The sequence below is a fragment of the Loxodonta africana genome, chromosome 1 (genome assembly GCF_030014295.1).
Source record: "Loxodonta africana isolate mLoxAfr1 chromosome 1, mLoxAfr1.hap2, whole genome shotgun sequence".
NCBI classification, from domain to species: Eukaryota; Metazoa; Chordata; class Mammalia; order Proboscidea; family Elephantidae; genus Loxodonta; species Loxodonta africana.
This window is the reverse complement of record NC_087342.1, coordinates 224,625,651-224,650,316: the sequence shown is the minus strand read 5'-3', so window position 1 is coordinate 224,650,316 and position 24,666 is coordinate 224,625,651. Positions and strand designations below refer to the sequence as shown.

The 24,666-nt window shown below is 38.7% G+C and overlaps 1 protein-coding gene across 6 annotated transcripts in view; it reads right to left on the bottom strand.

The window, feature by feature from the left end:
• SCAF8 (SR-related CTD associated factor 8) overlaps positions 1 to 24,666 on the bottom strand; it is a 95,700-nt gene that overhangs the window by 6,756 nt on the left and 64,278 nt on the right. For all 6 annotated transcript variants that reach the window (XM_064292571.1, XM_064292555.1, XM_003403954.4 and 3 more), the window contains 9 exons: positions 20,615 to 20,746; positions 20,209 to 20,321; positions 19,038 to 19,231; positions 10,706 to 10,806; positions 6,835 to 6,948; positions 5,762 to 5,918; positions 4,925 to 5,061; positions 2,997 to 3,141; positions 548 to 616 (listed from right to left, as the gene is read on the bottom strand). In XM_064292571.1, the coding sequence (XP_064148641.1) occupies positions 548 to 616; positions 2,997 to 3,141; positions 4,925 to 5,061; positions 5,762 to 5,918; positions 6,835 to 6,948; positions 10,706 to 10,806; positions 19,038 to 19,231; positions 20,209 to 20,321; positions 20,615 to 20,746 (1,162 nt within the window). The remainder of the gene's footprint in view (positions 1 to 547; positions 617 to 2,996; positions 3,142 to 4,924; positions 5,062 to 5,761; positions 5,919 to 6,834; positions 6,949 to 10,705; positions 10,807 to 19,037; positions 19,232 to 20,208; positions 20,322 to 20,614; positions 20,747 to 24,666) is intronic.

Genomic DNA, 24,666 nt, shown 5'->3' with positions numbered 1-24,666 from the left:
CCATCCATGTTAACACCATTAAGGCTGGACAAGAAGGTACTGCGTGGCTTCTAATGTCATACAGTGGCAAATCTATACAGCACCCACCCGTGAAGTATTCTTGCCAAAAAAGTTGAACCAGAATCTAATCAAGCCTTTGATGCTAACTTCCATTTTATAGGAAATATAGGATGAAGGAACAAATTCAACACCACAATACAAAGAAACAAAAAACAAATCTCTTACATGGGATATAGTATGTAGACATGAAAGATTAAAAAAGAAGGAGGGGCCTAGGCAGGATTGCTCTGGATTAAGAAATTTAATAAATGAAAACAAAACAAGTCATAACATGGGAACCTTTGAATTTTGACTGAAATTAATCATAAACAGCCATTTTTGAGATAATTGGACAAATTTAAATATGGACTAGTTATCGTGACATTTAATTTTTTAGAAATCATGTAACAAAAATGTTACATAATAAAAAAATCAAAACTAATTCACAAGAATGCAAACACATTACTACTACCACAAATAAAGAAAATCCTAAAGTTCTAAAACTCACATGTTGGTACTACCGGTGGGATAGCAGGTGGTGGTACAACAGGTGGTGGAACTGGAGGTGGCATGAAACCTACACGGAAAAAAAGACCAAAAAATAGTACAGGAAAAATTATTTTCTTAAACCAAAGATTTTAATACCTACGACAAAGTGGTCTTTCACTACTACAACTTTGTTTGTGTACTAATTTTCTATTTAAAAATCACTTTTATAGATTGTTGTTGTAAGCAGCCGCTGAGTTGGCCCCTGGCTCAAGGCAACTCCACGCACAACAGAGAATGACAAGCTGCTGGTTATACATGAGACCACTGTGATCCACGGGGTCTCTACTAGCTGATTCTTTGCAAAGTCGATCACCCGGCCTTTCTTTCTAGCCTGTCTTAATCTGGAAGCTCTGCTGAAACCTGTTCCACATCATGGCAATGCACACGTCTCCAGTGACACAGGCAGTGGCTGCCCATTAAGTGCACTGGCTGAGAATCGAACTTAGGTCTCCCACACGGAAGGTCAGGATTCTACCACTGAGTCACCAATGCCCAAGCTAGGTAAAGAAAAGAGATTCTTATCCTGAGCATTCCATTTATTTATTCATCTAAGTCCTGTAGCACTCTCTAAGGCTGTAAAATCAAAGATGAATACAAGCCAGGTAATTTGTTTATGTGCTAACATAGTGACCCCATGGGTAGGTAATCACTGTTTTTCAAGTTGCTGGTCACTTTATATGCAATACTGTCATGTGTCAAATACGGTGCTGTTGTTTCTTTAATATATATACTATTTAGCCACTAACTCAGAATATTTTCATTGACTTTGAATGATACTATGATATTATGTTTTGTGCACTGGAATAAATTTTTAATTTATTATTGGCTTTTTTATGACTTTAAATACCAAATGACCAAACTAGAAATCTGCTTCCTAACATTTTTTAAAATACAGAACCACTAATAAACTCCATGAGAAAATAGCTAAAAATAAGGGAAGAATAAAGATATGTGATTTTTCAGCAAACGATGATAGGCAACGACTTTGTAAGATTTATGTGGTATGGTTTTTCAAATAATCATTTATAAAACATCCTGAACAAAACTGAGTTTGTAACTCACAAACACAAAAAGTATTTGACAAGAGTTAATTTTTCAATATTTAAAATATAAAAAAGATAAAATTCTGTAGGACAGAATAGACTGCCCCACAGAGTTTCCAAGAAGCACCTGGTGGATTTGAACTGCTGACCTTTTGGTTAGCAGCCATAGCACTTAACCACTAAGCCACTGGGGTTTCCAAAATTCTTATTAAAGCCAATTTCAAATTATCTATCATACCACAATTTTTTAATTTTATGTTATATGAGAAATTACAACGGTTCTCAATGAATCACTTTTTAGTTTTACTGGCAGTTTCTAGGAAGTCCATCCAATGACTAAAGAACTTAAATTGCAGAAATCAAAATATCTCTTATCACACGTAAAAAATTCTTCATGTTCAAAGAAAAATAAAAATAGCTTGAGCCTTTCTGTATCTCTCCCTTATTCTTCTAACCTCCTATGGCATAATACTAACAGCTCACCTCTAAGCTATGTACGTAATTAATTCTAAAATACATGTTACATGATTCATTGTTTTTACCTAAAAACACTGATTCGCGGAACTTTTGTTTATCAAAAACTTACTAAGTTAAAAAGTACTCTAAATTCCATAAACATTTCAAAGCACTTTAGGGTATCATTTCTAGTGTCAAAAATGGAATTTAATGATTTTTAGGTGGGATAATCTATAGAAGTTAATGGAAACTTTCTGATGAATGGGTGATAATTATAGAGAACTTTCACATAAAAACTTCAGTAAGAATTTTAAACTTTTAAAAGAGTAGTTCAATGATTTGAAAAGATTTCAACTTCCTTTCTCCAGGACTTCGAACCAGTTCGTTCCAGTATGAAGCCCTGCTGAGAATCTGCCTTTGCACGGCAGATATACTGAATTAGAATCTACAGTCTAACTAGATCCCCAGGTGATTCTTATGTATAATAAATTATGAGCACCACTGCTCTGCTCGACTACTGGTCCTCAGAATTGGTCCCTAACCAGTAGCATTAGCATTGCCCGGGAACTTGTTGGAAGTTCTCAGCAGAGGTTCAAACCTGAACACTTCTGAAGGCCTGCCTTACTCTGTCACTGCTTCTGTAAGTGTGGTCTCCCAGAAATCTGCATCACCTGAGAACCCGTTAAAACTGCAAATGCTCAGGACCCACCACAGACCTAATTAAGCAGCAACCCTGGGGATGCCGCCCAACCTCCCCATCTGTGCTTCTGAAGACGTCCTCCACATGATTCTGATGCATGCTAGTGTTGAGACCCACTGCTCTACGGCACTCAAGTCTGGAAGAAGAACAGCTCCAATAATACTCTGAACAGGATCTCTGAAGGGCAAGGTGTCACCAGAATTCCTTACCAGGAGGTGGCTGTGAAGGATTAAAACTTGCTCGTAGAAAAGGAGGTGGAGGCAGTGGACTGAACCCAGGAGGAGGAACCGGCATCGACACAGGAAAGGCTGGTGGGACTAAACTAACCGTAGGCACGGCTGGCGCTACTGGAATCTTTTGTGGGTAAAAAACAGAAAGTCCATGCATCATTTTATCTACCTGTATGATTACATTTTGGAGCAAATAAAGGTAAATTATTTCAATATCTTATTTAGGAAGGTAACAAATACCATTACAGTCATTTTTTTCCTATTGTGTACCTGTGTTGTGAGTAAACCTCCTCAGGACAAAGGCAACACAATTTTATTTGACAGTTTACTTGGAGACTGTGAAATCTATGTTACATTCAAATGATTTAATGGTCATCTACTTGAATACTGAATATCACACTCAATTTTAAATTGCCACCTCCCACCAAGTTTAGTAACACCTAGCTATGCTATGCAATCTAACCACCATTACAAAGAATGTCAGTAACAGCTTTAGAATGGCGTGAGTTTCCCATACATTTATTTTCTAATCCCAACATAACAATCTTTTACTCATCCTATATATAAAAAAAATATAGTAAGTCCCAAATACTTATCTGCATCCTGGACCTCTCCTGAATTTACACAATACCAATGGTCTTTTCAACATCTCAACTTGATTATCTCAAAAACATGTCAAATTTAATGTGCAAAACTGAACTCCTAATTGTCCATCCCAAAATGACTCCTCCCACAGTCTTTCCCATTCTCAGATAGTGATAACTCTATCTTCCCAAGTTCTCAGATCAAAAGCTTTGCCTCTGCTCTTTCTCCCAAGTCCACCTCCAATCACGACAGCAAGTCCCATGGGGCTACCTTTAAATATGTCTAATATCTGACCACATCTCGTCACCATGACTACCAGTTCAGCCTGAGCCACATCACCTCTCACCTGATCACAATCATCTTATAACTGGTCTCCCTGCTTTTATCAATGCCCACTGCAACCTATTCTCAAAATAGTAGCCACTCTTTAAACTCTAAATCCGACCAAGTCACTCCTTCGCTCAAAATCCTCCAACGGCTCCCCCCGCCACTCACTTCACTCTGGCCTACTTGCTATTCCTGGAACACCCCAGGCATGTTCCTGGCACAGAGCCTTTAAAGCACCAACTGTCTTCTGCCTGGGATGCTCGTCCCCCAGATACCCGTGTGGTTCCTTCTTTTGGCTTCTTGAAGTCATTGTTCAAATGTCACATTCTTAATTACACCTACCTTGACCACTCTGTTGAAAATTGTAAGCACCTATCCAGGCATCTCTGATCGTCACTACCCCACCTTTTTCCTTCCATGGGATCTCATCACCTTATTTATTACATATTTTCTGTCCACCCCATTGAGAATGTAAGTTTCACAAAGGGAGGGATTTCTGTTTCTTTTTTTTACTGTGTACCCCCTAGCTTGGGTGCCTAGAACAGTGAATGTCACAGAGCAGGGCAGTCCCTCAATAAGTATTTGTTAAAAAAGTAAGCATTTAAATATGAATGATACCATTTCTGAAGATAATTTTTATTCTAAAACTGTTTAACTAAATTCATCAAAATAACTTATTGTTCTATCAATCTGAGACTCATCAGAAAAACACGAATCTGAAGAAAGAAAAACAATCACACAAGTTCTCGGGAGCAATACTTTCATATTTACCTACTTTGTTTTAAATTTAATGTGAGTAGCACAACGATAACCACAATGATAAGCACAGCATCAGCAAAACTTTAAAAAGAAATTTTAAAGAAAAATTCTTTTTCCTAACATTCCTGAATAATATCTGTTCTAATATGGACAATTTTCTCCAAGCTTTGTTTATAAACACATGCATAAAACACAAATGTAAACACAACACAGACACAAAACAACCCAGCACTAACCTGCAACATAGCAACAGGTGGAGGAAAAACCTCTGCCTGGGTTGTGACAACTGTCTCCTTTTCAACTGGAGGTGGTGGACTCTGAGTTGTCTGGACCGTCTCTTTAACAGGTTCAGCACTTTTCACTGTTTCCCACTCTAAACAAAATATTTGAAATTGATTTCCTTTGGATAGGTGCGACTCTTCACTTTCTTTCCACGTGTACAGTTATTTCACATCTAACTCACTCTTCATCTACTTTGGTAATCAGTAAAGTCACATCTTTAGGATGTGTCCACAATTGCCCAGATAAATGAGGAGTCCTAAAGCTTGACATGTGAGACATAAATGAAGGACACTAAAAGATTTGGTCTCAAGTAAACACTCAGAAGTGATATGATATGTATCCAAAAAGTTGTCTGTTATAAGAAGGATTAACCTCATTCTACATTTTGTCATAACATACAACTGGGGACTACCAACAAGTATGAACCCAATACAGTATAATCGTTCTGAAAATATGACCATGCAAAAATGTAACAAAGATGTCTTCCAGTGGCTCTCCATTTTACTCAGAGTAATGATCAAAGTCATTATAATGACTTAGGAGACTCTACATGATTCTACCCCTTTGTACCTCTCTGACTTCATATTCTGCTACTCCTTCCCCACTCATTTGCTCATGCTCTACTGGTCTCATTATTTTTGAATACAGGCTTTGTACCTACTCTCCCCCCTGTATGGAATGTTCTTTTTCCCAGATAGCTGCGTATCTTACCCCGTCATTTCCTTCAGGCTTTTGCTCAAATATTAACCTCTTGATAAGGCTATTTCCATCTGAGCCCTTGGGGTTCTTACCAGTATTTACAGTTTCCTGGTCAATCATGCCTCCTTCTGCAAAACCTTCCAAGTCATCCACTTTAACTTTTTCCCATGGAATATACGTAACGCCAAGATCCACGTCCCAGAATTGTTTGTATTCTGTTTTTACACCTTTGTTTAAAGCCCAGGCGATCTATTGGGATTGAGAAGAAGGAAGAAAGAAATACACATATATTAAAAACAAAGGAAAATGTTCAAAATCATACTTGAACAATGAAGATGCAAATAAAATTATTTTTAAAAACCAGTTGAGATGGTAAAAACACCACTGTTGGAAGACTAGAGGACAAAAAATCCTTTTTTCATGTATCTTCTATATTTGTGTTTTTAAAATAAAACATCAGATGGAGATGGGGTTCATAATACGGGATGTATTTCCACTTCTTACTGTAACTTAAAATGACATACTTCCAGAGACAATACAAGTCTACTTCTTGCTATTTAATGTGAATCTATGTTAGCAACTATAATGTTCTTGTTGTTATGCAGTCAAGTTGGTTCCAACTCACAGCGACCTTGTGTACAACTGAAGGAAACGCTGCCCAGTCCTGCGCCATCCTTATAATCGTTGCTGTGCTTGAGCCCAGTGTTGCAGCCACTGTGTCATTTCATCTCATTGAGGGTCTTCCTCTCCTTCACTGACCATCTACTTTACCAAGCACGAAGTCCCTCTCCAGGGACTGATCCCTCCTGATATAACATGTAAGCTTGTCAAACTGCAAAAGCTCTGTTCAGAAAGTGGTGCCTGGCTGACTTAAGAGAATTGTGCATGTGTGACTTCAAAGATCTGTTTGACTAAAATTTTAGTTATGACAGTTATTTTTAGCTATATCTAATTTAATACCTCAAACCAAAAACCAAACCCTCAACACAATACTAAAATAATGTTTCTGACTAGTCTTGCCAGTGATGTTAAAAAAAATTAATTGAATACAGGGACATTCTAATAATCCAAATGAACAAGTAATATGATTCTTCTGTATGAAGAACTTAAAGCTTTAACATACATTAAAATGTTGCCCTGCAACCCCACCTCCACACAGTCTCACCTTGATGACTTTGGACCCAATTTTATACGATCCAGAACTAAGTTTCTGAAGAGCCCGAAATGCGTCTTGTCGGTGAACCATACAGACATAAGCACAGCCCCTGGGAGGAATCATCTATGAAAAAAATTTTTTTTTAATTTTTAACTGCTTTTTTAGAAAGGGTATAAGAAGCATAATTAGTCCTGGCACTTTACAGTTTTAATAAAATGGAACATTAACTAATGACTAATGGTGTCATAGTTGCTGTCTGCCATTGAGTCGATCCCAAATCACAGCGATCCCAGGTGACAGAGTGTACTGCACCATAGGATTTCCTTTTTTTTTTTTTTAAGTCTTCACAGATGGACGGAGATCGCCAGCCAGGTCTTTCTCCCTAATACTCCAATTCAGTTTTGATAGAACAGATTAGTTACACAGTTGTTATCCCCTTTCTTCCTCCTCCTGTTTATTATTATTAGTACAACTCGTGACTTAAAAGCACTAGAATAGATTTTTTTAAATCTAACTTTTTTTCTCTTTAGTATTTCACGTAGACTCTGTAATGGCTGCAGTAACTGCAAAATACTGGTAGACTCAGGTTTTACTAACACGGACAAGTACAGAGTATTGATTTTTCCCAGACTCTGTTACACAGCAGCAGTTAGGGTTCATAAAGCAAGGCAGAAATATGTAGGTCTAAGAAGCATTTTACACTTTTCAGGCTTTAGTTTGAGAAATCAAGAACTACCGTGCTACTTATTTTCTTAAAGTATTTCCAAAACTTCATTTACATATTTGCTGTATGTTTATACCACATGTACAATCACTTAGTTTAAAAATCCCAAAACTTAAAACCTAAGTTGGTCTCATGCTAAGCCATGATACCTGTGAAATCCTGTAATATTGTGTGTCAATTAATAAAAATAAGGAGCCCTGTTGGCACAACAGTTAAGCCCTCAGCTGCTCCACAGGAGAAAGACCTGGAGATCTGCTTCCGTAAAGATTAAAGCCAAGAAAACCCTATGGGGCAGTTCTACTCTGCCACCTGGGGTGGCTCTGAGTCAAAAATTGACTCGATGGCGCCCATCAATAACAATAAACAAACAGTTAAAGTATAAATGACCACATACAGTCAATACTACCAAATGAAAGTGAAGTAATATTGTACAGCCAACATATTTGTGCTTTTGGAAAAAGCTTTTAACGTGAACAGGAAAAAGCCTCAGTGTAAGGATCAGACAGAACATTTTCTTTACAGAGGGCATTTAACTATCCTGTATATTATCAGACTGCAACATAATCTTTGATGTACTAAGTCAGTATTCAGTGCACAGCATTTCGGTTTGTCTCTCTGAAGAACTCAAAATATATTTACTCAATGGCTAATAAGCACTATTTGTCAAAATAAAAACCTCTCAGCCTTGCTGAAACTTCAAGTTACTGTTTTCACTTTAGTACCTATCTTCTCAAAGGAGAAGTCTAATGCCTTATATACTACTCTTGCAATGTAGCTCCAGCTCCTTACCAGCACAATGAAAAGTACTTTCCTCAAGCTCACCAACGACCTACTGAACGCCAAATCTAATGGACGTTTCTCAGTCCTCAAACCAAGTGAAAGGTCTACAAATCTCCCACCAGTTTTTCAAATGCTGGAACTTACCACCAGCCATTCCATTCATAAAATAACTTAGTGCCTGTTATCTGAAAGCACTGTGCTCTCAAGAGGTAATGGAGTAGAGGAGAGAGAGAGAAGGCAAACAGATGCCCAAATTACCATGATATAAGAAAGACCACAAAGGTAAAAAAAATTAAGGTTGTAAGCAACATGCAAATCCAAAATGCTGCTTGAATGCAGGGTCTCCTCTGAGCGGTGATTCTTGGCTGTTCCTCAGAAATCACCTGAGTAGCTGAGGCACTTTGATCAGAATTTAATGGTACTGAGCCAGGCTATCCCTACTTGTTTTAAACGTCAAAACATATTTCTGATTTCCAGCAGGGCTGAGAACCGCCAGTTTAAGCATAGGAGAAGATCAGAAAAAAATTTCAAAGCCTTTGAAAGGAGAAATTTAAAAAGAGAAGAGTAAGAGAATCCTGCAGCACTCCCACAATGTAGAGAAGAATCTGAAATACCTGTCAGAGCCCTGGTGGCCCAGCAGTGGTAAAGAGTTCAGCTGCTAAAAAGAAAGTCGACAGTTCAAATCCACCAGCCGCTCCTTGGAAACCCTACAGGGGAGTTCTACTCTGTTCTATAGGGTCGCTATGGGTCGGAATAGACTTGGCAGAAAAACGGTTAAGCACTTGGCTGCTAATTGAAAAGTTGGCAATTTGTACCCACTGCTCTGAGGGATAAAAAAAAACTGGCAATCCATCTGCTCTCATAAAGATGACAGCCTAGGGAACCCCACGGGGTAGTTCTACTCTGTCCTACAGGATCCTATAGCGTTGCTGTAAATCAGAATTGACTGGACAGCAGTGGGTGCGGTCTGTTTTTTAGGAAACTAAGAAAGACGCTAATATTTGTTTGGTGATGCCCACACTGGGACATGTCTGCCTAGATGCACAAGAGATAACTAAACACCACTATCAAGGCTTAAGGAGCCCTGGGGGCAGACTGGTTAAGTGCTCGGCTGCTAACCGATAGGGTCAGCAGTTCGAACCCAACAGCTGCTCCTAGGGAGAAAGATCTGCAGTCTGCTTCCATGAAGATTTATAGCCTTGGAAACATTATGGGGCAGTTCTACTCCATTCTACAGGGTCGCTAGGAGTTGGAATCGACTCAACAGCAATGGGTTTTTGGTTTGAAGTTAGAACAGTAAATCAATCACCTATTATCTTGGTAAATCAGACAAATCACTTAGCTCTGTCATTGGTGAAATGACATTTCAATTAATCAGCTTCTTGTGAGGCGCCACTGAAATCATACACACTCAAAAGTAAACCGAAAATGTTAAATTCAACTCAAATCAAGAGTTATTATTAAAAGTCAAATTTGGCCCTAAAAGGAATGCTGGGACATAACACTAAACAGGAAACCAGATTAATTCTTTGGTAAAATAATGAAAAAAAGTCTAAAAAACATAAAAGTATAACACTAAATAAAATCAGAGCTGTAATGAATTATAAGTCTCCTCAAACAAAGGACTAAAATGTTTAATGACTCAGAACTTTTACTTTACTACTTAGAATTTCCACAATGGGGGGATGAGGGAGAGAGAGGGAAAGCAGATGATTTGTATGGATGAGAACAATTAAAATGGCTAATTAAGGATATTTTGATCTGATTCCCAAGAAAAAGGTCTTGAGAAAGAAGAAAATACTCAAAGAAGGCAACTGGGTGGGACAAAGTCGTTGAAAGAATTATGCTGAGGAGGGAAAGAGTTATGCTCAAGTTACCAGAGATTCCCTGGTTTACCTTTTGTGCCTAAAGTTTGATTTGTTTGATTCAGAACACCACCACCAATAACAACAACAATAAAAATACTAGCAAAAGAGACTAAGGTCTCAAGTCCAGCTGTGTCTCTACCACTACCTACTTGCTCATACAGAGGTGACTGCAACTCTGTGGGACTCAGTTTCCTCATTTGTATTTAAAAAAAGAGGAGGGAGGATTGAACTAGATCACACCTCGGGTTCCCGTTAACTTCGACAGTTTGACAGTCTACATTTTTAGGCATCAAGTGCTACACTGCTATGAAACACCCAAGGATATTTTGTTAGAATTCCATCTGTAAACAAAAATTCTTTAGGCAAGTAAAGAGCAGCATCAAAACAATCAGAGAAATGCTCCGAGTAAAACACTCCTTATAAAGACATGCATGATTTCAGTCAGACACCGGGCTAATCAGGGCGGAAACCAAAGTTCCTTTTTAACTTGTGAAGAGCTGATACTTACATTGATGGACTCTATTTGTCCAAACTCTTCAAACAGGTTGGTTAAATCCTGCTGTGTCGCTTTCTTGTCCACCTGACCAACCCAGAGAGTAGTACTACAGACTGTCAAGACACAAAAAATAAATAACCTAAATCATATGGACACAGTTACTTCTCTCAATTAGCTGAGGAAAAAACCACTAATAACAAAAAGAAACTAATTTAAAACACTTGTCAACAGACACTCATATCTGCTACATTTAAAATCAGCTAAAATCTCAGGTACACGGTCACATCTATGTCAAGTCAACCTTATACGTGTCACCTGTTAAACTCGGCTGCACACCTGAATCACCTGCAGATGCCTGGGTCTTTCTAAGCGGTGAAGGTTGTATGGGGTAGGACAGACCAGGAATTGGGATTTTAAAAGATTCGTTAGATAATTCCAAACGTACAACAAAGTTTCAAAACGACGTTTCACTGCAATTCTATCTGTGTACCTTTTAAGCGTCTTTCTGTCCTGGAATGATTAAGTGGGTGACTCCCTAATCCACAGTAACATGTGAAAACAGGATTATCCTTAAGGAAATAGGACTGTGCATGGAGATACAAAGGGGGAACCCCTTAACCTGCTATCAGGAAAGACCTCCTCTAGAGACACCTAACTGTAGAAAAGCACTTCCCTATAATAAAGCACATGTTACACGTGAGACATCTTGCCTACTTTTAACTATACTGCTCATGGCGCCAGGAACGTCTCCTTTTTCTGAGGACACTTACTTTAAAAATATTTACAGCTGAATATATTTGGAGAGATGTAATGTTATATTTGGATTTACACTAATGTTATTTAAGGGAAAAAAATAAGCTTCCAGCTCTTTACTTTTTATCTATAATAGGGCGGGTCTAAAGCCCTTGTGCCACAGTGGTTAAAGTGCTAGGCTACTAACCGAAAGGTCAGCAAATCTGAATCTATCAGTCTCTCCACGGGAGAAAGATGTGGCAGTCTGCTTCCATCAAGATTCACAGCCTTGGAAATCCTATGGGGCAGTTCTACTCCATCCTACTGGGTTGCTATGAGTCCGAATTGACCTGACAGCAATGGTTTTTTTTTTTTTTTTTTCTTTAAAGCAGCTTTTACTCTAGGAGGAATTTATCCCCTACTATTTTTTTATGGTGACCATTCCAAAGTCTCTACTAAATGCCCAGGGTTTTCAACCAACTCCCTCCACTCCAGTTGCTCACAACTTGACCAACTCCCAGAGCTGTGCCAAGTTTTAGGAATTGTTCATCTAGCTTATAGATCCCTAGTAATTGTTCCTTCCCTGCCTCCTGGAGTCTCACTCTGCATCCATAGCTTAATATTTAGCCAAAGTCTCAAGGGAGTCCTGCATTAGTTTCCAATTCCTGCTGTAATAAGTTACCACAAAATTAGTCGCTTAAAACAATACCAGTTTATTCTTTTGCAGTCCCAGAGGCCTAAAATAAAATAGGTCAGCACGGCTGCATTTCCTTCTGGAGGCTCCAGGAAGAATTCGTTTCCCTAGCTTTTCAAGCTTCCAAAAGCCACCTACGTTTACTGGCTGTGACACAATCCTCAATTTTCAAAGCCCTAGCGTAACATTCTCCAATCTCTCTGGTTTCACTGTCACATCACCTTTTCTGACTCTCTTGCCTTCCTCTTATTATAATAAGGACCCTTGTCCTTGGGCCCTCCTGAACAATCTCCCCATCTCAAGAGCTTTAATCACATCTGCAAAGTCCCTTTTACCATGTAATGGAACATATTTATAGGTTCCAGTAATTCGAACATGGGTACTTTCATGGGACCAAAGCAGATTTCTGGAGCTCTCTGACTGAATAGGCTCCTCCTTTTTCATCACTCTGCCCCACATGCTGCAGTTGCCTCAGTCTCACTGAGTGCCGTCCCCATGATCCATGTGGGCTATCATTCCAAACTGTGGTGCAGAAAGAACCTCCAAACAAAACACCAAGGGTGATAATTTGTCGTTGTTTGCTGCTGAGGAGTTGATTCCGACTCATGGTGACACCATGTGGGCAGAGTAAACTGCTCCACAGGATTTCAAGGCTATGACCTTTCGGAAACAGGTCCCGAGGCCTGTCTTCCAAGGCACCTCTGGATGGGTTTGACTGCCAGCCTTTTATCTAGTATTTGAGCACTTAACTATGTGCGCCACCCAGGGATAAGAGTGCTTTTTTTTTTTTTAATCCCTTCACTTAGGGGACAGCAAATTGCACTGCCTAGCTGTCCAGTGTCCGGAAAGAGTTTTTCCCATATGTTTTGTATTATTTTCTAATTGTTCACAGTGGGAGAGAAAATCCAATACCAGTTACTCCATCATGGCTGGAAATCTACTCTATATTATTTTTTGTATCTCTTTTTTTAACTGGTTGTTTAAAAGATAACTGAGTTTGAGTTTTCTGTCCATTCTTCCTTAATTTTGTCTAACAATCTGCTTTCAAACCAGCAGACTTCCAGCTGACTATTGGAGTGCCAGCACTAAGGAGACCACACACTTGTAAACCTTTTTAACCTCCAGGTATCCTATCCCTGCAGCTTTCTTTCACCCTGCTCTAAACGTAACTAAGTACTCATCAATGCTGACACTTTACAAATATTCCCCAGGAACACTTTAATTCCTCCCCACCCCCAAAAGCAAGACTGGTTCTTGCCCATTCCATCGGGAGAGGATACTTGATTCCTAGAATGCTACTGCTGTTTCATATCCACTGGACTATTCATGAATACTTACATGTCCTAAAACCCATGCTAAGGACCAATGGTAGGAAGCACAACTATACTTGTTTAAAAGGAGTGGAGGGCTGGGAGGAAATACTGAGCATATAAAATTGGTATTGCTTCTAAGTAAGCGTACAGAGTTTTGAGTTAGAAACTGAGGCATACTTTTCACTGTACTTTCTTATGTACTCTCTAAATTTTCTTTTTTACTGCATTACCCATACAAATAAAACAGTAATAGAAAGTAAACTCCATGGTCAATAACCATGTAAATGGTGGCAGCAATGACAAGTTAGGTGAGGAATCCAAGGAGAGAAATTTCATGTAAAAACCCTATCCTAAAATTGGTGAATGAATTCGTGATTCTCCAAGTCCTAATGGTACTCATGGGAGGGGGCACACTAGTGATTTTATGGTTAGATCTGTAAAAATGGCTAGGGGGTCAGTGTCTGACCTCCTCCAACCCCACAAGGGGGAAGGAAAACCAAGATCAACAGCCCAAGGCTGATTCCTACCAGGCAGGAGTCAGACATCCCTCTCCTCTCTCCATCTTTACCAACTCTGACTCCAACTATCTCTCCCACAGCACTCTCTACTTCTCTGCTGGGTTCAATAACTCATCGCAATGGCCACAGAAAACTCACAGATCATCCTCACAATTGTGGGGTTTATTAGGAAAGGAACAGTTACAATTCAGGCTCAAGAACACGCAGAATGCAGTTCTTTAATCAGGACAACCTCTCCCCTGCTGTGCTCACAGGCATGGCTCTCCCTGGCCCTCAGTCTCTGTCCAAAGGCACTCGGCTTTCTTTCTCCGTGGGCCAGGAAGCCCTCCCTACCATCTCTTGCTGCCAGGTCTCTCCCTAATTGATGGTGTGGGGGGGCCTCCCTCCCAGAATTGGCTCTCTTTTAAGGCAAAACTAGCCAATCCCCTTCGTAGGCCACAATTACCCTATCACACAATCACCGGTGCGAGTTAAAAACCATGGCTAGAAAGGCCACACACAAAAGTAATTAATCCACCTCAAGACCTTTGACGTTATTTCTATCTCAACTAGCCACTAAAATGTATGTATCTGGTCCCTACCCTAATTGACAAACAAAACTTCTAGAGCTAGGAATATCAGTATTATTAAAGCTGAATCCCGTAATCAGAGAAGGTTCTGGCAAGATAACCACAGCCTCCTTAAATTGCCAGGACCTAGTAAAAAGATGGGTGACCCTGTTGATTGTAGGCCTGGCTTCTCAGAAAATTTGAGGAGAAGTTATACCTTTTTTATACACCTCCGTGGCAGAAAGAATTGATTAGGAGACCTTCAGATATCAGATAACGTGATCAATACTGAGCTATTAAGAAAAAATCATAACTTGCTCCATTTTATGTGTTTCTTTTCCATTTGTAGTCTGTTAGTTCCCTTTAAAGTCACAGCCCACCAAGGATCCTCTAATTATAACTCATTTCACAGTACCTCCCATTCCTATCAAAAGATTCCTCCTACCAACACAAATCCCTACCAGTACCAAATTTGTTTCTAATCATACATTAGAAATTGACATATTGCCTTAGTAATCTAGGGCTGCTACAGCAGAAATACCACAAGTGGATCGCTTTAACTATGAAAAATTTATTCTCTCACAGTCCAGTAGACTAGAAGTCCGAATTCAGGGTGCTAGTTCCAGGGGAAGGCCTTCTCTCTCTGTTGGCTGTGGGGGAAGGTCCTTGTCATCAACCTTCCCAGTCAAGGAGCTTTTCAGTGCATGGACCCCAGGGGCCAAAGGACATGCTACTCTCCTGACTCTTGTTTCTTGGTGGTATGAGGTCCTCATGTCTCTGCTTCTTTTTTTTATATCTCAAAAGAGACTGACTAAAGACACAACCTAATCCTGCCTCATTAACATTAACTGCCTCTAATCCTGCCTCATTAACATCATAGAGGTAAGAATTTACAACACATAGGAAAATCACATCAGGTGACAAAGTGGTGGACAATCAAGCAATACCAGGAATCACGGCTTAGCAATTTGACAGGTATTTTGGTGGGACACAACTCAATCCATAACATTCCACCCTTTAGTCCCCCCAAAATTCATGTCCTTGCAACACATAAAATATATTCACCTTGTCACATCATAGCCAAGAGTCTTAAAATCAAGTCCAAAATCCAAAAATTTCTCTTCATCTGTGAAATTGAGAATACAAATTATCTGCTATCAAAGTACAATGGTGGGACAGGCACAAGCTAGACATATCCATTATAAATGTTAGAAATTGGAGGGAAAGAAGGGATAACAGGCACCAAGCAAGTCAGCGGAACACACTACATTAGCCCTTCAAGGCTTGAAAATAATCATCTGTTCTCTGAGACCATTTAGATAATGACTCTGCCCTCCAGATGCTAGGTAATGGTCACACTCTCCAGATTCCAAGTGGAGGCCCCTCAACCCTGGGTTTCAGCTCAACTTCCAGGCCCACTGGAATCACAACTCTGTTCCCTTGGACTTAAGGCAGCCTTATTCTCCAAGTCCATCTGAGTGGTGACTTCACCCTTTGAGATTGAGGCAACTCTGTGTCCTGTATTCCTTATCTCTTCAGCTTCTGCCTCCTGCTTCCTTGGCCTCTTGGCCCCTCAGGACTATTGGCCCTTCAGGCCTCTCCACCTGCGCCTACCCTGCTGGGGCAACTATTCCAAAGCTCTAAGTGCCTGGAGGCACCCCACTCCACCAGTAAACTTCCACCAGAAGGCACTAAGCTCTCTTGCTCTGTGGGTTGGCAAGCCTAGCTCCACGGATGAGTGCTTGGAGGCACACCACTCCGCCAGGAAGGCTCCTGTGCAGAAACATTCAGCTCTCTTGCTCCGTGGGTTGGCTCCAGCGCTATCTCGCACCAGTTTCCTGATTCTGTTGCTTCCGCTTCTCTGCTGCTGCCTCTTGCCGTCTGCACCATCTGCAGTGTGACAGCTCTTCTCACTTCCTTCTGGGTCCTCATCAGAGTTGTCTTTGATGCCCAGAATTCCACTAACAGTCTTTTCAAGGCAATCCAGGCTTCTACTATTAGGCACTTTCAAACTCTTCCAGCCTCTATTCATTCACAATTTCAAAACCACTTCCACATTTTAAGTATCTGTTAGAGCAGCACCCTGCTCTCTTGGTACTAAATTCTGTCTTAGTAAACTAGTGCTGCTATAACAAAAATATGACAAGCGGATGGCTTTAACAAAGAAAAATCTATTCTCTCATAGTCTAGTAGGCTAGAAGTCCAAATTCAGGGTGCCAGCTGCAAGGGAAGGCTTTCTCTCTCCGTTGGCTCTGGGGGAAGGTCCTTGTCATCGATCTTCCCTGGTCCAGGAGCTTCTCTCAGCACAGGAACCCTAGGTCCAAAGGACACGCTATTCTTCTGGCTCTTATTTCTTGGTTGTATGAGGTCCCAATGTTCCTCTGCTCACTTCTCTCTTTTATATCTCAAGAGATTGATTTAAGACACAACCTAATCTGGTAAATTGAGGCCTGCCTCATTAACACGGCTGCCTCTAATCCTGCCTCTTTAACATCATGTTTTTTTTGTTAGGCACCATCGAGTTGAATCCAACTCACAGCAACCCTACGCACAACAGAACAGAACACTGCCCGGTCCCGCACCATCCTTACAATCATTGTTATGCTTGAGCCTGCTGTTCCAGCCACTGTGTCAATTCATTTCATTCAGGGTCTTCCTCTTTTCCTCTGACTCTCTACTTTACCAAGCGTGCTGTCCTTCTCCAGGGACTGATCCCTCCTGACAATATGTCCAAAGGATGTAAGATGCAGTCTCGCCACCCCTGCTTCCAAGCAGCATTCTCGTTATACTTCCTCTGAGACAGACTTGAGCATTCTTTAGGCAGTCCATCATATATTCAATATTCTTCGCCAGTGCCACGATTCAAAGGTGTCAATTCTTCTTCAGTCTTCCTTATTCACCATCCAGCTTTCACATGCATGTGATGCGACTGAAAATACCATGGCTTGGGTCAGGCTCACCCTAGGCTTCAAGGTGACATCTTTGCTTTTCAACACTTTGAAGAGGTTTTTTGCAGCAGATTTGCCCAATGCAAAGCATCTTTTGATTTCTTGACTGCTGCTTCCATGGCTGTTGATTGTGGATCCAAGTAAAACGAAGTCCTTGACAACTTCAATCTTTTCTCTGTTTATCATGATGTTGCTTATTGGTCCAGCTGTGAAAATTTTTGTTTATGTTGAGGTGTAATCCACACTGAAGGTTGTGGTCTTTGATCTTCATCAGTAAATGCTTCAAGTCCTCTTCACTTTCAGCAAGCAAGGCTGTGTCATCTGCACAGCAGAGGCTGTTAATGAGTCTTCCTCCAATCCTGATGCCGTTCTACTTCATATAGTCCACCTTCTCGGATTATTTGCTCAGCATACAGAATGAATAGGTATGGTGAAAGGATACAACCCTGACACACACCTTTCCTGACTTTAAACCAATCAGTATTCCCTTGTTCTGTCTGAACAACTGCCTCTTGATCTACGTACAGGTCCCTCATGAGCACAATTAAGTGGTCTGGAATTCCCATTCTTCCAACGTTATCCATAATTTGTTATGATCCACACAGTCGAATGCCTTTGCACAGTCAATAAAACATATGTGAACACCCTTCTGGTATTCCCTGATTTCAGCCAAGATCCATCTGACATCAGCAATGATATCACTGGTTCCAAATCCTCTTCTGAATCCGGTCTGAATTTCTGGCAGTTCCTTGTTGATATACTGCTGCAGCCACTTTTGAATGACCTTCAGCAAAATTTTGCTTGTGTGTGGTATTAATGATATTTTTTGATAATTTCCACATTCAGTTGGATCACCATTCTTGGGAATAGGCATAAATATGGACCTCTTCCAGTCAGTTGGCCGGGAAGCTGTCTTCCAAATTTCTTGGCATAGACAAGTGAACATACCCAGCACTGTATCCGTTAACATCACACAGGCAGGATTTACAACATGTAGAAAAAGCACATCAGATGACAAAATGGTGGACAATCACATAATACTGGGGATCATGGTCTAGCCAAGCTGACAGACATTTTTGGGTGACACAACTCAATCTGTAACACATATAAAGGGAAAAAAGTTTGTACAATAGGAATTTCTCCTCCAGTACTACTGACCCAATAGGTTTGTAATTTGCTTCAGATGTTATAAAAAAAAAAGTATATGCTTTGTATAATAATTACACTTATAGACCTGGTGGTTATAATTGGTTAGGACCTGATGGACAGGAGTCACTGCTGCCATTGTGTGGGCCTTAGCTTGGTCCACTTTAAACCTTTAGTTAAGTCTTAATGCTTCCTAACTTGCCTTAAAAAAAAAAAAAAAAATCAATTCTCAATAACTTCAGTATTTGAATAAAATCTATGTATTAGAATACTCTTCCTTTTTCTTCTTTCCTCCATCACAGTATAAACACCAAGGATAAAATTATTCATGTATCAAACCACTATTCAGCTTCTTAATCTGAAAATGAGGTTGAGGGCATCTGCAGCAGAAAAAACATTTTCTATTTGTTTAAATCATAGAGATCTGTAAAAGTATATTACTTACCACTTAATGTTTTAGATCTAATTGGAGGTAAGCCCTTTTTCTGTCGTTCTTTCTCCCTTTCTCTAGCTCTCCTTTCACTTGAATATGAACGTGATGATTTCCTCTTTCTCTCTCTTGAGCGGGAGCGTGATCGCTTTCTGTGTTTGCGTTTTCGAGAACCAGACCGTGACCTAGACCTCCGTTTTCTTGGTGATCTACCAAAAAAAATATATTATTTTACTTCTACTGAGAATGTTATCCTTCTGTCAAGTTTCTCACTCCTAGCTGAGAGGAAAAAAAAAAAAAACAAAAAAATGGTTGTCTTAAATTCAGATACCTCTACAAAAAAAATCTGAAGTATTCTCAAGTATCAAACATGCATTTTCTCAAATCTATGTACTGCCTAGGTCGACATGAGTCATAAACGACTGCGTGCAGTAACTCTTACTGAATCTGGGTGATTATTCACAACCAAAAGAAAGAAGGGGAGAATGAGATACTTGAAAGGGCCCCACTTTCTCTTAGTGTCTTCCAACTTTTTTCAGAGAGTCAAAAAGAACAAGAACGAAAGACTGAAGAAAATGAAGAGACTCTATAGGTGAAAAAGATGTCACTTATTAAAATTAGAAAACAGAATATTTCCACAGAGTACTAGGGCACTCGCTATACAAATTCACTCAGTAGTTTCTAACTTCTAAAATTTTAAGGTGTTTGGCTTCACAATGTAAGAGGATACAGAAATGCTGTTTCTCCTTTGCCTATTTCTGTTATTACTATGAAATGAAATGAAATATGAGAAGGACAACCTGAATTTCTAACAGTGTCCCTCTACAGGTTGATTGATAACTAGTGTTCTGGCGGCAATAATATCCTAAGCTCCGTATCATCATTTAAAAAAAAAAAAAAAAAAATTTTTTTTTTTTTTATCATTCACTAAAATCAGGAAGAATATAAAATCCCAGTCTCATGATATGAATGCTGTTCTTTGTATATTCTTGAAATAAACAGCCATAGATGTATTCAAACTAAGGTGGTTTTGTTTTTAAACAGTGAGTTATTTCCTTCTAAGAATGTAAAAAGAAAAGGAGTTATCCTAAGAAAAATAGTATTTCCCTTACTCCTGATGCAAAGAAACAAACTTGACATTTTAAAGATTCGCACACACAGCTATTATTAAACATTATTATAGAACCTTGAACGAGATCGTGAACGTGTTCTTGATCTCGAGCGAACGGCCACTTTCTTTGCTTCTTGCTCAAAGATCTCTTCTTCTACCACATCTTGCCCTTCATCTATATCCATATCCTTAAAAGGCAAAAAAAAAAAAAAAGCAAACAAAAAGCCTAATTGAGATTCAGTATTATTGACAATAACTCTTAAAAAATATCCACTCCTAATTGAGATTCAGTATTATTGACAATAACTCTTAAAAAATATCCACCAAACATTAATGACTAATAGGTATAATGGTCAAAGAAAAGACGCTTAAATGTGGAAAAAAGTATTTAGGACGTTATCATTATCATTACACAGTATTTTAAAATGTTTTCTCTACTTAATTTTAGCAATTTATGACCCAGAAAAGCATTTTCTTTTACCTGTTGCTGGATATCTATGGAATCATCCAAATTTGCCTCAGGTTCAAGAAAATGCTGTTGGCTGCTCCCTTGTGACGGAGACGCTGAATGCTCTGACCCAAATGTTCCCTCCTGACTATCCTGAGGGGTTGCCTATTGAGAGAAGATGCAAACACACAAACATGAGGAAATGGTTAATCTTATCACAAATTAAAATTTAAACACAGCTCTTGTTTGTTCAATTGTGACCCAGCAAACATCACGATTAAATTTTTTAAAAAGCCCAATCCATAAAGAAATCCCATGTTAAGTCTTTGATGAGGTAATCAATCTAAAATCACACTTTTGTATAAATTCATGTTTACTTAAAAGCACAGAACGCCTGCATAAAAAGGAGTGGGCGCTGGAATACTGAAGTAGAAGTGTAAGAATCAGCAGATCTTCAAAAAAATTTTAACTGTGGAAAATACATCTCAAGAATTAATAAAAAGATTGTATCATGAATGATATAAAATAGCACTCGGTTAAAGGAATCTAGAATTGCACTGGCAATTAGCATTAATAAAAATGTTATAAATGCTATAAATGAAAGTTCAATTAAGTATTTTATATTAAAAAATTAAAGTCACATATTACACATATAGAAGCAAAACAAAGCTCACTGTTCTAGCAAAACAGTTCTCAACTTTCTTAATAGTTTGTTTCAACTAAGAGATGTCCTCTTTATGAAGGTAAAATTAGCCTAGCTACAATGTGATATCTATTATTTCTTTCACTTTATGTTCTATGAGAATAACCAACAGGGCAGTACATAGTCGCTGCTTTGATCTGGTATCTATCACTTCTTTCCCTTTATATTCTATGAGAATAACCAACACGGCAGTATACAGTCGCTGCTTTGTGCCGGGTGTTCTTCTGCAACAAGATCATTAAACATGTATTAAAATTGAATATTTTATGTATCTCCATAATAAAACAACTTCAATGCAAGACCAGGACTTCTTTCATGTTTGAATGCATCTAACTAATTGGGACAGTGAAATGTTCACAAGGGAATTTAAAACTATTACTCTAACTACATTAAAACTGGGGAAAAAAATGACAACAGCGTAAAAATTAGGAGCAAAAAGAGCATTAAAGAACAGTTCCAAGTACCTTAACTTGTTAATGAGGAAACGTCCCCCAAGGACAAGTAAAACGTGCAAAGTTTAGGAAACAAATTAAAGCTGAAGTTAACATCAGACCGACTGCAGGCTATTAGTTAAACGCCTATTCTATCAGTCAGAATCAACTCTGTGGCAATGAGTTTGGTTTGGTTTTATACAACACTGGTCAAAAAATTAGTAAATAACCTTAGTCTTCCAGAGCACACCAAACAAATATATTTTAAACCGCCTTAAGCCTTTAAAATGGTACAAGAGAATTCTTAGCAATACAACAAGCTAAGTTTCAACCTCACTCTCAGCCTTTATTGTTTGGCCATAATTCAGTAGTCGCATATTCATTATACATTTATTGCTTACTTCATCACTCACTTTAAGCCTCATATCTACCCCAATTCTGTTTGTTTCTCATCTTTAACTATCCATTTAATGAGTTAACCCTTGGTATAACCATCAGGGTCCACTGCAACCAACTTTAATTTTTGAGTTTCTTTTTTGAATAATTTTACCTACATGAAAGGATTCCTTCTTAGAGTTCTTATGAAGAACAGACCAACCATTTACTTTAATAAGATAAAGCTTATTCTCTCTTGCAATTAGCATTAGATCCACTGGACCCTTTAATAAATCTAAGTTACAGGACATAGAGGTTTATTTTCCTCTATCTTGAAAATTCGGTATTTCATCAATTTATAAATTCTTTCATTATTACTCAATTATTTATCAACTATTCTCAATTATGTAAAAAAAAAAAAAAAAAGACTAAAACAATTAAATAGTTGAGAAGGATGATTCAATAGTGAAATAAATCATTGTGATTCAGTTTTATTACACTGCCAGAAATACTGCATCCTATTTCAGGAAGGTACAAAAAAGATTGGAGACACCATCTCTTAAGTCTGTTTTTAGTTCTCCTTGAATGAGACTGAATATTCAGATTTTTATCTTTGCCCATAATAGCAAAGAAAACTGACACAGGAATTATTAGACAAATCAGAAGATGAATGTAAAGAAATAGATAACTGTATTCCAGACTCCAATGAACAAAATTTATCATGCAAGTGAAACGGCAGGCTGAGGTTTCAGATGGCCATGCCCTGGATATACTTCTCAAGCTCAAGAACTGATGAGTGAAAAACTGTATGACAAAACAGGAAATACGTTATTTTCATCCAAATAGGCATTCAACAAGGAGGACTTCATCTAAAAGTATACCACAAGAAGAACCTGGGCTGTTCTGTTTTGCTAAAAGAATGGGTGACATCTGGATAATGATCCGAGTGGCACTCCTATTGGAATTTATGCACCAAAGTTTAACTGATAACAAAATGGTTAGCTACATTTAAATTCAATTTAAATTTCTAATAAAGCCTATCCATCCCTTTAGTCTCACCTCTGTAAGTTATTCGTAAGTTGACTTAAAAATAGAAAAAAATTAAGAGGGCCCATGGGACCCCGGTGGTAAATAACTGTTTTTCCTGGTGCACTAATATACACCCTAGACTACATCCTGGAATACATCCCTAGTTTTTCAACGTCTTTATACAAAGCATGAATAAAAATACTGAATAAAATAGAAGACAAAGACAACAGCGACTGGCAGACTTCTTCCAAGACTGGAGTTATCACTCAACTGTCACACTTTGATCAGCTATAAATCTACTCTATTTCTGGTTGTATAAGTGACAGCAAAGGCTTTGTCAAATGCCTTATTGAAATCCACATATGCTATGCCTACAGAATATCCCTGATTTAAAAGTCTTAAAAGCCCACAGTCATAGGACCCTTACAATTTACTTGAGACATCAACCCATTTACAGTAATGCAGGACTCTTAATAAATCCTCCATCTTAAGCCTCATCATGTTTAATTCTATTCTTTCTATATTTTCCTGTATATAAACTTTCAGAAGTAAAATAAGGTATATATTTTTTATATTCCACTGATAGCTCCTTACCATTAAGTGGCTGAATCTTCTTTACATCTCTATTCCTAAGGTTCTTTTAAAAGCCTTTCTTACCAGTTTTACCATTTTCACCATTGGCATGTCATTCTGAGCTATATAGCTCTCCTGACACCTTCTGAATATTCTGATATAACAATTATCAAAATCATCAACTCCAGCTTACTCAAGACAATAGAAATCATTCCCCTTATGACATGATTTCTAGTCCCTTCACAATTCTGGCCATTCTTCTCTCAAAAGGCTCCAGTTTTTCAATGGTTCTCTAGCATTATGGAGACTAGACCTCAACAGGTACTCCAGGTGTGGTCAGAGCTGCAATGAGTAGAGTGGCACTATCAATCCTACTCTGTAATCTAAGACACTGCAACAACTTCTAAGCAGCCACGCTGAAATGCCTGATTTTTCTGCACACTCCACCCTATCTTAAATACACTAAGATAGGTGGTTTGGCAGAGCTAATTACATGATTATTAAATTGAACTGTCACTCTGATGATATACTTTCTCATTCCGCTTTATCACAGGTTTTATTCACTATGTGAACTACTGTTGTTTTCTTCACTACTCCCTTTTCTTCCTCAGACTTATTTTTTAATAAGCAACGCTTTTAAAAATTTCTACACCTTTCAAAAGGATATTACTATATGCTCTGAAATTCTGCAACTAATATATAGACTAATTAAGCCCAAGCTGCTCTTTTTTTGATAGGTGAGATTCTGGAGACAGTATCACTCCCTCTCAAGTTTACAGTAACTTTCACTTTGATAACTTCGGTGTTCATTAGAACCTCGCCAAAAGTACTACCTTGATTTTACTGCTTCTGCTACACCTTCTGCAATGAATCTGTGACTAAGACAATTCAAATGTCGCTTACAGCTGAACAAATCTGTTGTTTGGATAAAGTCTCACATCACTACTACCTCTTGCCTCTGTAACGGCTCTGTG